The sequence below is a fragment of the Melitaea cinxia genome, chromosome 5 (genome assembly GCF_905220565.1).
Source record: "Melitaea cinxia chromosome 5, ilMelCinx1.1, whole genome shotgun sequence".
Lineage (NCBI taxonomy): Eukaryota > Metazoa > Arthropoda > Insecta > Lepidoptera > Nymphalidae > Melitaea > Melitaea cinxia.
This window is the reverse complement of record NC_059398.1, coordinates 11,151,435-11,166,665: the sequence shown is the minus strand read 5'-3', so window position 1 is coordinate 11,166,665 and position 15,231 is coordinate 11,151,435. Positions and strand designations below refer to the sequence as shown.

The 15,231-nt window shown below is 36.1% G+C and overlaps 1 protein-coding gene and 1 pseudogene across 1 annotated transcript in view; both read left to right on the top strand.

The window, feature by feature from the left end:
- Positions 1–14,644, top strand: part of LOC123653591 (trafficking kinesin-binding protein milt) — a 39,652-nt gene extending 25,008 nt beyond the window's left edge. The window contains exons 6-13 of the mRNA XM_045589582.1: positions 1,657–1,787; positions 2,371–2,460; positions 3,830–4,035; positions 5,828–6,001; positions 9,227–9,369; positions 11,580–11,735; positions 11,823–11,973; positions 12,170–14,644. Coding sequence (XP_045445538.1) covers positions 1,657–1,787; positions 2,371–2,460; positions 3,830–4,035; positions 5,828–6,001; positions 9,227–9,369; positions 11,580–11,735; positions 11,823–11,973; positions 12,170–12,911 — 1,793 coding nt within the window. The 3' untranslated portion in view covers positions 12,912–14,644. The remainder of the gene's footprint in view (positions 1–1,656; positions 1,788–2,370; positions 2,461–3,829; positions 4,036–5,827; positions 6,002–9,226; positions 9,370–11,579; positions 11,736–11,822; positions 11,974–12,169) is intronic.
- LOC123654130 lies at positions 545–663 on the top strand (annotated as a pseudogene).
- Positions 14,645–15,231: the final 587 nt, after the last annotated feature.

The window sequence follows — 15,231 nt, the reverse complement described above, 5'->3', positions numbered from 1 at the left end:
ACCGGACCATGCCTTCAAAATTATAGGGTGAGGCAATAAATATAGTGTTTCATATGCAACATACTGTTTATATTTTATAAGTTCACAATATATAATAAATTACACACACACACACACACACTTAAACTAATCCGCAGTCCACTGCTGGACCATAAGCTTCCCAAGTTCGCGTCAAATATCCCGGTTTTCCACGATTCTCATTCAGCTTCCATCGGTAACCTTACGTAGCCGGGAATAGTGGGATTGCCGAGAACTGATGCCGTACTTTTTGGCTTGCACTAATGAGTTGAATTTACACAATTGTTTTATTCATATAGTTTTTTCCATAATAATTCTAGAAGTATCTATTGTCTTGCTGTAAAAAAAAAATAGACACGGTTGCCGCGTTAATTAATGACATAATAAAAAATACGATTAAGTGGAATGAGCGGATGACTCTGTAAAGTAATTCTGTTCAATGTTATTTTCTTGAAATTAAAATTCTTTAGGCGCATGAGGGGTAAAATTTTTACGAATCAAACGCGTCACGGGGCGTCACGAATTTTTAAACGTCCATACCGCGTTGTATACACCGGTTCTCGTCCGATCATCGAATATAAGCAACGTCTGGCGCGGTCAGTACTTGGATGGGTGACCGCCTGGGAACACCGTCTGACGTTGGCTTTTTGTTTTTTTAAATTAGGTTTTTTTGAAATTAGTTTGCCAAAGAAGTTTCACTTCTGACATGTGTACTTTGTACGCTCGCAATTTTTATTTATTTTATCAGTAATGAATTCTATTCCTTATCAAATGAATTTAAATACTAAGTATGTTAATTTTATGAATGTTTTTTATAGTAGTCAATTAACTGATACTTAGTATAAAGTGATAGGATTTGCAAACTAACATCAAAATTATATCATTAAAAATTTATGATTGAAGTTTATTCCTCAAGAAACGATGCGATTTGAAAGAAATATATGGAGTGAAGTGTAATAACGAAATATTAGTGACGCTGATAGTGACGCTGGAGAATGACACATTACAGCGCTTTCAGCTGTAGCTAGATATATGTGAATGTATAATATTAAATCAACATTTACTGTACCGATACGAATAGCACGCGCTAATTTATGTTTTGATTTTGTAATTTTTATTGTTTTAATTAATTATAATTTAATTAATACATCATCTTATTTTTTATATCATAGTAATCGTTAGTAAGCAGTATCCAGTCGCGTGTCGGAGCTGACACACAATTTTTATGCTACAAATCAAGTTCCATGTCATGTAAGCGTTAAACGTGTTGTGAAGTTGCGAAGAACAAGTACTGACAGTTTTTGGGTTCGGTGGAACAAGGTGGCCTAGCAGCGTGTTTTCTCTAAGGCTTGCACCCTGTCAGACCATACTTGTTCTAACTTGCCTATTTTCGCCGTGAAAAGAACACCATCACAGCTTCAAGATCATCGTCATACTACACGTGGTAAAATTTAAAGTAGTTTTTTTTTGTATTATGTAAGAATTGTGTGCTTATAATAGAATTATTTATATGACTCGTGTTCACACGTATTCTAGAGTTATATTATTATTGTTAAATTAAATGTACTATTCTTATATTACCAACTAACGTAATGTAACTCTCCTTTAACATAATGTTGCTCTATGTATGGTCTGCAGCGAGCGCTAATACCGAAGCGAGTGCGCTTAGTTCGGAGCTAGCAGAGGAGAGGCAACGTTCAGCTGATCTCCAGCAGCAACTCGACAGCACTAACGTTAGACTTGCTGTCACCGAGAGGAATTTGCAGCAGGTAAACATTATGCTTGTCCATTGTTAATATCACACCGTTTTTTTTGTACCAGTGACTAAAAAAGGCCATGTATGTGTAAATGCAAGAAGGTAAAATTAAGTTATAATTTCGTTAATACGAAAGTAAGATCTAAGTCCTAGTCAAGCTAAGTATTGAATTATGCAGTAATATATTCGACTTGGAACTCAAAATTAAAAAGTGGAATTGTTTTTTTCAAAAGTACTTAAGATATTTATTTAGATTGGACACGAGGCAATGTAGTATGTGGTATTACATAGGTTAACTTTCTTTTGTGGCTTAGTCGCATTAAATGCGAAAGTTAAACGGTACTTGGGAAGGGCATTATGTAATCGAACTTGTTTCGTGTACTTTTTATTTAAATATTTTGTACGTTTTTCTCGATGTAAATAGACACCGGATAGGCGATTCGACGTGCCAACAGTCTTAATGTTCTAAAAAAAATATATTTACGCTTGTGTGTCGGAAACGATGACAGCTAACGATGACTTGTCAACGAAAGTGTATTTTTTAGTTTTAATCATTTACTGGTGACATGTTACTTACATTATTATTTTTGTTTTAGTTATCTGCGGAACACGAACATTCGTTACGAATCTTAGAAATAACAAAAGATAATCAAAATGCTCTTGCTGCTGAACTGGCGGACGCAAAGGTATGATTTTAATAAACATTATCTATCTAGGTTATATAAATTATATTACAAAGTAACGACTTTTTATTATATTTACACTCGCAATATAAACTCAAGGTTTTAAGATGCAACGATATTTATGTTTTTAAATTTGTACCTATATGGATTTTCCTCAATGCAATTTGTTGAAAGAAAGGTAGATTCGGAATATTTTTCCTGTTGTTGAAAAATTAGTTACACATTAAGTAATAAATGAGTGTAACCAAGTGCGTCACGAGGCTCTTCTGTTTTTCTCATATAGGAAAATGCTATATCAATACATTCATTGCTCTATTCATAGTTGTCTGACAATTTACATACTATTATGTGTTTTTGTAGAATTTTTTTACGTGAATAACTAAATAAACCTAGCCTTTTTTTAAGCACAAAATTGAGATAACAAAGTACTTATTCAACTGCAACTGACTTATAAATCAATTTTTTTAATCTACTCAATACTTGACTTCATTCTATTTTTATTTCTTAGGTGAATAAACAGTTTTTCATACTTATAATACACATATAAATAACTACGAAACTAAACACAGATACAGGTAGACACAAAACAGTAAAACGCATAAGTTGACTCACAACAGCAACTAATACAATGGACTTTGATAGTAGACATAAGTAGTAAGTACATAATTATCTATGTTCTTATATTAATATTATCATTTTATATTCTAACTAGCTGACTCGGCAAACGTTGTCTTGCCGCTAAACGCTATTTAAAAATAGGGGTTGGTGGTAGAAGGGTGAACATTTAGGGTTGTATGTATTTTTCAATGCCAAATCATTTAATATATAAAATTCTCGTGTCATGGTGTTAAACATTGAACTCCTCCGAAACGGCTCGACCGATTTTAATAAAATTTTGTGGGCATATCGGGTAGGTTGAGAATCAGCCAACATCTATTTTTCATACCCCTAAGTTATAAGGGGGGGGGGGGGATTAAGCGGGTTAATAACATATATGGCAAAGAAACGTTTGCGGGGTCAGCTAGTAATAAAATAAAGAATAAATAATTTATCTAAAAATTAAAAAAAAAATAGGAGTGGACTACCCTTAATATTTAGGGGGATGAAAAATAGATGTTCGATTATCAGACCTACCCAATATGCACACAAAATTTCATGAGAATTGGTCAAGCCGTTTTGGAGGAGTTTAACTATAAACACCGCGACACGAGAATTTTATATATTAGATTAAAAGTACACATTTGAAAGATTGCGCCTAGCATAGATATTGTGACTAGGTCGAATGGTTTACGAGATCGATAGATCGAATTTAGGAATAATACATAAACAATATAATGATGATAATAGTAATGTACGTGTTGCACTGTCGCAGGAGCGGTACGCGGAGGTGGCGGCGCTGCTGGCGGAGGCGCAGGAGCAGCTGCGCGCGGCGCGGCGGCGCGGCGAGGCGGCGCGCGGCCTCATGCCGTCCGTGGCGGCCGCGGCCGGCCTGCTGCCCGCCAGCCTGCACCGCGAGATGCACTCCTCCGTCTACTCCGAGCTCAGCCTCGACTCCGGCATCGGCGACCCGCTCGCGCAGTGAGTACCGTCGCCTCCAGCTACGCTGACCACTGCGGTTTGTGGGATATGTTCCCTACTATGACTAACGATCGCTATCATGTCTATGACATCAACTGATACCGATGGCTTAGCGTGCTCTCCGAGGCACGGTGAGGAGACCCACAAGGATTATTAACAGATATTCAAATCTAAAAGAAATATTTGTAAAAATACAAATATCCATCCTGAGTGAGAATCGAACCCACAAACCGTCGGTGTTTCTTTATAATATAGTACTTAATTCTTAATATATTTATGTTGAAACATCCTTCACTTGATATTGCATTCTAAGGCCTTGCACATTTAGAAACATTAGTTAGGAAACTGGCTATTTTAATAAAGTAGCTAGTATAAGCAGTTATGCCATATATACTAGCTGACCTGACGAACTTCGTACCGCCTTAATTTTTTTTCCTTCTTGCGCCTTATGTAAAACATAGCCTATCTTACAATTTAGGTTAAACTTCAAATCGTGTACAAAGGCGACGGGCGAAAATGGGCCTGAACTTTACGGTCCGTTACATCATTGAAATATTTATCAATATTCGTTTCAAGTTTTTACATTTCCAATGGCGAAACGATTCGTTATTTTACCATGGGATAGTAAATTGATTAATAAATTGAAACACTTTTGTTTTCCTGTGCCCTAGTATATTTTTCTGTACTATAGACACTTCAAATGTTGCTAGCTGAGAAAAACGAATTATTGGATTACCGATTCGTTTTATTTGTCTTTATTTTTAAGGTTTTTTATTATGTACTTATGTTGCCATAATAAGAGTATGCAATGCTATCGTGATTTGCAATGGGTATAATGGTTTTATTCAAAAAAAAAAGAGATTCTAAGTATAAAAAAACGACTACCTTTATTTTTTAAGGTGGCAATCGAAGGCGTAAAAACATTAAGTCAGGTGTAAGTCAAGTGTCAAAGCCATTCACTCGTTTTGTTCTCAGCTTGCGGCAGTGAATATTTTTGTGTTTTGTGCATTTCGTATGATCTTTTGGTTTTCTTTTACGACTTTCGCTACGTTTAACAACAACAACACAACGACGTTTTTTACATATTAGTTGACGATTCTCGCAGAGAAAGGGACGCCATCCGAGCTTATTATTGTAATTGTGTTGTAGGGAGACGAACAGTAGGTTGCTGTTGCCATGTAATGTCCGTAATATGGTACCTAGGCTGGGCAAGACATCAAGAAAATCTAATACCACCTGCACAATTTTTAGATAACGTTCTAATAATTTATGATGATGAATAAATGATAAAATAATTAACCATTTCTTATTTAACTCTCCTCTTTATTATTCACAAATGAAAAATAACAAATACATAGATTCAATTGTAATAAACGTGCTTTATCATTAAAACGTAGGTGTCCATAATCGTGTAACTGTACTTTAAATGACACAAGTACTGAGTGATTATAACGATTTGAGGTTATTTTTTTACTAAACAAAGTCATCTTGTAACTTTTTTCTCCCATGAAGGATTTATGCAAAATGTTCTGTATTTGATAAAGGACTATAGTTTCTATAGAATAACACTAAAATCATCAATGTAACGTTCAGGCCCAACTTTCTATGGACGTTCGCCCGCCTCCTTTGATTAAAATCGGTTAAGTAGTTTAGGAATTCATCGCGGACAAACAAAGTGACGCGTTATATATATACAAACTTGTCTAGTAATTATTTTTGTCCCCGTCATTTAATTTACTTTATTTATCACTTCTCTTAGATAATTGAAACTATTTTCTAATTTAATTTACAGCTCGAGCATGCAAAAAGTTTTCGAAACGGTCCAGTGTGCGTCTCGCTGGTCTGGCGCATCTCTGTCCGGGTCGGACGCGGATACGCAGCCGGTGTACAAGCCGCCCATCAAGCCGACGTCTTCTGACTCATTCTTCGAAGACACGTCTGACACTGAATCGGAGGACTTATACCCGTAAGTATTGTTTGTTTGCCTAGATTTAGCGACACATTCATACATGTAACTAAGAATAAAAATAAAAATTCGACGCTGTAACCAGAGTTGTAATGACTGCCATTATGTTTAAAATATTGTAATATCTATAATAAAAATGATATCGTTGTATGTAATTAAAATGGACCTAAATGAATCAAGCTGATTTATTTTTAAATTAAAATTATTTCATTCCAAACAAAAAAAAATAATAATAAAAAAGTAAATAGACTAAAAAGATAAAACATAACCCTAAATATATGTATTTAATATAGTTAAAATAATAAATATAACGTGTGTATTCCGCAATGCTTAAAAGACAAAAGTCTTCGAGCAACGCGTCCAGCCTGTGTTAACATACGGAGCCGAGACCTGGACACTGACGAAGTGACTGGTCCACAAGTTTAAAAGTCGTTCAACGTGCAATGGAACGGACTATGCTTAGGGTTTCACACAAAGCTAGGATTAGGAATGAGACTATCGGCGAGAGAACGAAAGTAACCGACATAGCCCACAGAATTAGCAAGTTTTTTTTTTTTTTTTAATCTTTATTTTTTATAGAGGGTTTGTTCACAGGTTGAACACGCCACCCTCATTTTTACACACTAAATCTTACACACGACGCTTAAGATGTATCTGTACAATTTTATATATTTTTTTTGCTTCTTCGCTAAGAGGAAAAGCTAGGATAGTATTATAAACCCCTATGTTACTACGTATTACATTGTATTTTGTATAAAAAACCTCTCTCTCGGCTTCAATCCGGACACATTCAGTCAAAATGTGATGGACATCTTCTGTTCTTTCGCACTCCGTGCAATTTGGTGAAGTTATCTTTCCCATAAGAAAAGCAAATGCATTAAGGGGAATGTGTCCCGATCGAAGTCTGAAGGCGATAACAAGATCAGACCTGCTCATCTTTGCATCATCAAACCATGGGCGAGTAAATATACTAGGTTGGATCGTCTTATACCATACTCCTTTTGTCCGCGAACGTTCATCAAAATACTCCTTCCAAATGTAATGACATCTCTTCTTAATAACATGTAACATGTCAGAGTATAGTGGTAAACAATCACAAACAATACCCTCAGAACAAGCTTCCTTCGCCAGTACATCCACCACCTCATTGTATTCTATACCAACATGAGCAGGTATCCATTGTATAATAACTTTTATCCTTTTGCTATTCATTTTACATAGTAAATTTAAAATAGTATAAGCCAATGGAATGCCACGCCCTCCATACGTACAACTAATTAAATGTTGAAGAGCACTCTTTGAGTCACTAAAGATTACAAATGTTTTCTCATATAATGATTCAATATAAGACAAAGCTTCCAAAATAGCAAATAATTCAGCGTACATTACCGAAGTTATACAATTAATCTTAAATTTAGCGAAAGAGTCTAATTGTGGATCATAAAAAGCTGCTCCTATGTAATCGTTTTCCTTGGAGCCATCGGTATATATTTGATAGAAGCCAGAGTACATAGAAGATATATACTGTTCACTTATACATTTTATCGAATTTAAACTATAACATTTCTTCGCGTGTTTTAAATTATTAACGGTAGTTCTAATCACAGGAGATAAATCCATACTGCCTATCCATGTATCCAACGAGAACATACCCAGGACTGTACTATTTTGAATTGGTAACTCGAGCAATGTTTGATAAACTGAAACTAGTAACGGTTTTTTCTTATGTAACCAATAAGGACTCTGACAATGATCATTTAATGATGATATGATTTAAATTAAGCCATAGCTATCAAAAGACTTTAATTTTAACAAAAAATTTCCCGCCAAAAAATATCTCCGTACGCGTAAAGACTGTAAGTTAACCTCACATTCCATCACATGAATAGCAGTAGTTCCTAAAAACCCACCAATTACTCTCATACATTGGTTTTGAATTCTATCTAATTTTTTAAGATGTACCTGAGCACTATTGTCATAAAGAAAATTACCATAGTCTATTCTACTCCTTATTATAGAAATATATAGACGCCTCAAATATTTTGGGTGCACCCCCCAACCTGGTCCCGCTAAAATTTTAAATACATTAATTAATCTTACGCAATTACGTTCCAATTCGTTTATATGTTTAACCCAACGTAGTGAGTGATCCATCCAAACGCCTAAATACTTAAAACTACCTACAACTTGTAACTTCTGATTATTAATTTTTATATCAACACTATTTTTATTACAAACATATTTTTTCATACTATAAACTCATACTAACATATTTTTATTACTTTTCGATACAGATATGTCAAGACCAATTTGAGAAAGTAACTTAACTATTAAGTTTACAGCAAATTGTAACGATTCGACCGCCTGATGAATATCATTAGATCTGGTATACAACACAAAGTCATCCGCGTATTGTGAAATTGAATCTACATTGCAGAGCCTTTTACAAATATGTGCTGTTATAATATTAAATAGCAATGGAGATAATGGATCACCTTGTGCCAAGCCACGGTTGGTCTGTCTACTGATCGTGTAATTATCCCCTCGAATTGTTAACCATTTTTGCTGAAGAAAATTCCAAATATAGCTGCTAATCCTAGCACCAATATTCAAACCATCCAAACACTTTACTAAGCTAACCAACTCAATATTATTGTAAGCATTATCTACATCAATAAAACATGCAACAGTAGTTTGTTTTTCAGTAAATCCGCATTGAATATCGCTTACAACAGCAGACAGATTCAGTAAAGTCGATTGATTTTTCCTAAAACCTGTAGAACAATTTGCTATGATTTTATTTTTCTCAATAAACCATTAGCAATTAGCAAGTTGAAGTGGCACTTGGCAAGCCATTTGTGTCGCAGGACCGATGGCCGTCTCCGGCCTGTTACACCGACGATCTACGTAAGATTGACGGTGTAGGCTGGATGAGGATTGCGGAAAACCGGGATGACTGGCGAGAGCTTGGGGAGGCCTACGTCTAGCAGTGAACTGCAATAGGCTGAACTGTGTATTATGATAGACACATAATATTAAACACTAAGTTTCTGATAATATGTTAAGTTTTTTATTAATATACCAGACACGGGCTCATAGTGGCCTGTGCCTTTTTTAAAAACATCAAGCATTTTATAGCTTATATGTGAGCGGCTTTTTGCTATATTGGGACTGCAAGTGAGAAAAACACAATGATTAAAATGTTCATGTGTATTTGTTTCTTAGTGGCAACACAGCGGTCGGGGTGCCAGGCGCTCCGGGAGCAGCTGAGCTAGCGGCTGCTCTACGGCGACTCACGCCACAGGAGATCAACTCGAGACGCGCCTCGTTAGCCGCGTCACATGTCATTAGAAATAGAAGGCGAAATGGTACGTCGTATAAATATGATCTAACACACATAAGTAAAGAGCGAGTTACTATGACCACATTCAATGATGTCATAAAACTTTACTATAAAATAACGTTTAGAGGGTTGTTGAAGTTTAACATTAGTTGAGACCGCGTCTTGGCAAACGCAATGTGGGACGTCCTCCGGCCCGTTGAACCGACGATCAACATAAGATTGCCGGTGTAGGCTGGATGAGGATGGTGGAAAACCGAAATGTCTAGCGCAAACTTGAGGAGGCCTAAGTCCAGCAGTGGACTGTAATAGTCTGAACTGATAAAGTTTAATATTTACCAAATGAAATTTCAAATGTTTAGTTTTTAAGTACTAAATATTTTTTTATAATAAATTCAAAATAATTTTTTGATTTTATATTATGGGCTTATAGATTGATAATAAAAAATTAAAGTGCGAGTAAAATAAAAATTCATTTTAGCTAAATTGAGGTTACAACATCGATTTTTTTTGCCTACAGTCGAAAGCAATGTTCTCTTCATGTTTTATTACTTTGGTCAAACAGATACGCATAGATACCCAGAAGGCTTAAGACACCAAAAACGACTGAGAAAGACATTAAAGCATCAATTTTACTTTTGTTAATTTCGCCTCAAGAGGTAATGTCAATGATGTTACGCAATTAAAAATTGCAGTAATAATTATTGTTTACGGTATGGTTTCTATAGCAATAAGTTCGTGCTGTAAAACAGAACCTCGGTGTTGTAAACGCGTAATACGAGTCCAACTAAAGGATGTGTGTAGTTTAGCATAATGCGACTTTACACTCAATTGTATAAGCTTAACTCGCTGTGCCTCTTACTTTTTTCGTAGCGTGAAATTAGATTTGTTTATTACACCTTAGTCAACTAAGGGATAAGATCTGCTGTCATAATTTATAAAATGCTATCACCCCTTATTACTCCCTAATATCAAAGCTAAAACTAATAGGTTGGGAAGAAAGTAATTTCGGTTTGCACCAGTAGATAGCGTTATGTTTGTTTCATCATTCTTTTGTCAATGTGTGTGAGATTTGGTATTCCATACCTTCGAGGTGCTGTGTAAATATTCCATTTAATTTTGTTTACAACTATCATTTTAGAGTTATTTTAACATGCAGTGAAAAATTGACATTTTCGACACATTTTAATTTTTATAAAGGCAAAAAAGCGACGAGGCTCACAAAGAGATGTGAAGTTTATGTGTGTTGATCGCTTAATAGAACACACGTGTTAGGATTGGTTTAAAAAATTTGGTCCTGGAGATTTTTCTTCTGATGATGACAAAATGAAAGCCATAACTGGATTGAATCGCCATATACCTGTGCGAGAGATTGCAAAACAGTTGAATGTATCATACACAACAATAGAAAATCATATAAGATGACATAGACTTTTTAAAAAGCTCGATATTTGTGTTCCACGCGAATTTAAATAAATTAACTTATCAATATTTGTGATACACATTTCAAACGTAATGCAATCGACACTTTTTTAAAAGAAATTATCCCTGACGGCCATATACAATACTCTAATCGAATAAGATCATGGACCAATCATGATGAACCAGCACAAACCATTTCAAAATCTTAGTTTCATCCAAAAAAGATCATGCAATCAATTGCGTGAGATTACAAAGGTATTATGTATTTTGAGCTGCGTTCAAGTAACCAAATGATCAACTCAGATGTTTACTTTCAACAACTTGTAAAATAGGAAGCAATCAAAAAGAAAAGGCCACAATTGGTAAATCACAGAGGAATCGTGTTTCACCACGATGATGCGCGGACTCACACATCTTTAGAAACACGTGTGAAACAGATCTTGATTGAGAAGTGATGTCGCATCTCCAATATAGCCCCGACCTTGCATCATCGGATTATTGTTTATTTTGATGTCTACAAAACTTCTTAAATGGTAAAAAATTCAATAATAACGATGACCACGAATTGCACTTGCTTGAGTTTTTTGCTGTTGAGAACCAGAAAGTAATAAAGCTATTAGAAAAGTGGCGAAAGGTTGACCTTTCCATAAACAGAATGGAAACCTTTACAAACAGAACGAAAAAGTTTTGGCTGATTAAAGTTCCTATATAGGGAAATACGAGTTTTATTTTACACAAAAACTTTAAATTACTTTCTTATCAACCCAATAATTTAGCCTGAAACTAAAATTGATTGAAAAATGATAAAATTTGCAGAAAGGGATGTAAGTGAAGAAAGTGCAGTATGGGGTGCAGGTGCGGCTGGCGGTCTGGCGCGCTTTAGGACCCCACATAAACTTCAAATTGTTAAACCATTGGAAGGTTCTCTCACTCTACACACATGGGCTCAACTTGCTAAGCCAACCATGTCAGGTTCGTATCTGCTTCTAATTTTGATAAATAAATATTATATAGTTTTGGTAATATAAATACAATTTATTGACAATTCTTATATTCTAGGCTTATTAGAAGAACAAGAAGGTGTCGGAGTGAGGGGATCGAGATCAGCACAAGCACTCGGTATGAGAGTATACCGACTGTCAGATGTCGAGGAAGACGACGATATGCCGAGACTACCGCATTCTAGCCACATATATACTTTTACGAACAGGTAGAGTTAGTTACATTAATCCAATACGCAAGTTATTTCGTCACTGATTTATTTTTACGTCAATTGCTAATGCTGTCAACATAAAATTCCTTATAATAAGTTATATTATTTTAGAGCCATTATTAATTAATTATTATGCATAGATTATTTAGATGTTAATCATAGCTTAAGCTTTTTTATTTTTTCTTCGCTACAGCACGGTCTTACATCCAAACGATGGCAGCCTCGTAGGTAGCAGCGTGAGCAGCGTCTGCAGCAGCGGCATGAGCAGCCTCGCCAGCAGCGTGCTCGGCAGCGCGTGGAGCTCGCGCCTCACCTCCCGGCGATCCTCCGCGGCGGTCTCCCCCGTGCTCTCCCGACGCGAGTCCTTCTGCGCGCCGCCCTCCCGGCCGCACTTCACGCCCACGGCGACGCCCGCCAACAGTCCTCTCCTCGGCTCGCCCGACTCGTCTCCGCCCCCGACGCCCCGTCCGGGCGACGCCCCGCCTTCCCTCCACGCTCTAATCGCGAGCGGTACCTCGATCCTGCGACGGCGTTACCTGACGTCGCCGGCTTCCGACGGCTCGCCGGCACCTCTCACACTGCAGACTCCCGGATCTCTTTATACGGGTCTAGTTCATCGTAGTCCCATGGAGCAGTTGACGTGCCTAAAGCGTAATCTTCGATCGCCGGCGGCTCCGCCTCCCGATCGAAGCGACGCTACAAACTCACCGCTCGGCGTTCCGGCACATCCGGGAGAAGGTGCGTTGGACGCGGTCACGTCGACGGCGGCCGCGAGTATGAACGGGAGACGCCCACGTGCGCGTGCGCCGCGGCCACGCACCGATTTGGGGACGGTGGGGGCGACGCCGACCCCAACTTCTTGTCCGCCAACTCAGTCGACCCCTCTGGGCACACTCAGCACCTTTCTTTTCGGTCGGAAAGGTGGTTTACTGTGAGAGTGATAACTAATTATCCCGGCTACTGTTAGAGGTGCTACTGCGATGCCACGCGACGGTCGCTCGGACGCAGCTCGCTAAATCGAACCGCGAACGGCGGATCGAGCCGCGTTACTTGAAGTGATTTCGTTTTCCGTGTGCAGTCTTATTTTATCGATTTTCGTACTTGTGATTTAGTTGTAGACAAACGATTTTTTTAATGTTACAGTGTGATCTACCTATTGTGGATTTAGTTATAAGCGTCCAAGTATCATCGATGCGAATGATAACATTTTATGTTTTGAAAGTTTTATGTTTGAGTATTTGTGTTTTAAATCGTTTTGACGTTGTTTATTTAGTATTCACTAATTGTTTTTACAACATTATTTTTGCATTTATATGTTTGAAATTTACGAATCTGATTGGATCTTTACTGACATGCTCACAATAAAGGTGTGATCAACATAGCACCTTCTCTCTATCACATTCCCTTTGAAGAGATTAGTATTAATTTTGATGCGATAATTTAAATACCGAGGACCAAGGTGCATCTGTCACAATCTGCGATTAAAATGTAAATCAATCTCTGAGCAAAAAATTTTATAATCACACTTGAGAGTATCAATAAAGACAAACTTTTTCAAATAATTTTGATTAGTTGAAATATCACATATGTCTTAGGCTTGATTGGTCCTTTGTCGTTTTTTTTTTTTGGCAACTAACAATAATTTTAATTTATTATCATTTTTGACATTTTGATTAATATAATATTTATTATACGATCAATATGCAATTCGAAATGTGTATTATTGTAAATAGTTAAATTTCCATTAATTTAGAAGAGTACAAAATATTTATGTTTGTATAAATAAAAAATAGCAATAATAATAATGATTAATGACTTACTTTCAATTAAGTAATTCACGAGTAATAATTATAGTAATATAATTATATCAATAAACTACGCAAAATCATCGAAAATTTGTAATTTTCTAAATCATTACATATTTGTGCATTTGCTATTTAGTTTTCTAACTTAACTAATCCAGGGACTAAGCGATACATGGTGCATGTCATAGTTTAAGAAGTTATTTTGTGCAAAGTAATAAATTATCAATATTAGGTGAGAATGGCGATCACGGTAATAAAAAAATGTTTTTTTTTTTTAATTTGTACTTTTGATAAATTTATGATTTATTTATGCTTATATATTATTTATTTATCCTTAATATTTAAATATGTTGGAGAAGTTATTGATGAGTCAGCATTTTAATGTATAAAACTAAGTATTATTAAACAATGAAAATTGATTCCTAGAAGTTATAGTTACTTTAGCCTTACTTAACATCACCTTAATTTATGTGACTTAAAACTTCTCCAATTTACTCGGTGCTAGATAACAATGCCAGTAAGGTTTCCTTTATAGTGCGGTTTATTTAATCGCACTGTTTTAGTTTTAGTTTATCAATCTACAGAATCACGTAGATTTTATAGGATATATATATAAAATTTTTGTTCAGTTCTAGTGCTCATTGTAGTAAATGAATCAAATGGTTACTGATGGAAGTAGTCAGCGAGGCTGTGAGGCAATACATATTGATTTCGATTGTGTTGTAAGATTTGAGGTAATAAATAATGATAACAAGGGTTAGGCACAAACTGTACAGTATAGAAATAAATTGTTGAGATTTGACGATAACAACATGGTTAGCGATGATTGTATTATAATAGAAATATAAATTATTCCATGATGACAATGTTTTTTTATTAAATCCCGATTTTTTATTATAAAGGTAAAGTCACATTTCCTTTTTCATAAATAAATAATGTTAAACATGGTAAAACACACTAATCTGAAAGATGTAGATACTGGTGCAAAGTATTCTTTCATGAACGTTCCCTTAGATCTGACTTTAATTTACTTTTGGAAAATACTATTATCAGCTCATTTCAAGAATCGGATTCGAATTCGTGACCGCTAGCGTAGCAGTCAATTCTAACATTGCGCAACCTTTTTGACTTATGAAATCAATACACTTTTGAAATTAATCTATCACAAATAAATAAATAAATATAAAAGCTTATTGTCATATTACGTAATATACCTACGACGCGTTGGCACAACGGTCACAGCACTGGTTTATCTCTGTTGCACTGGCGGTTGCGGATTCGATCAACGCGCATGGCATGACAAACATTTGTATTGGCCATACATGCGTTTGCCGTGGTTTGGGCGTTTGTGCAGTCTTGTCGGTCCGCACTGTGTCTTGGAGAGTACGTTAAGCCGTTGGTCCCTGTTGTTATCATGTACACCTGATAACGATCGTTACTCATAGTAGGG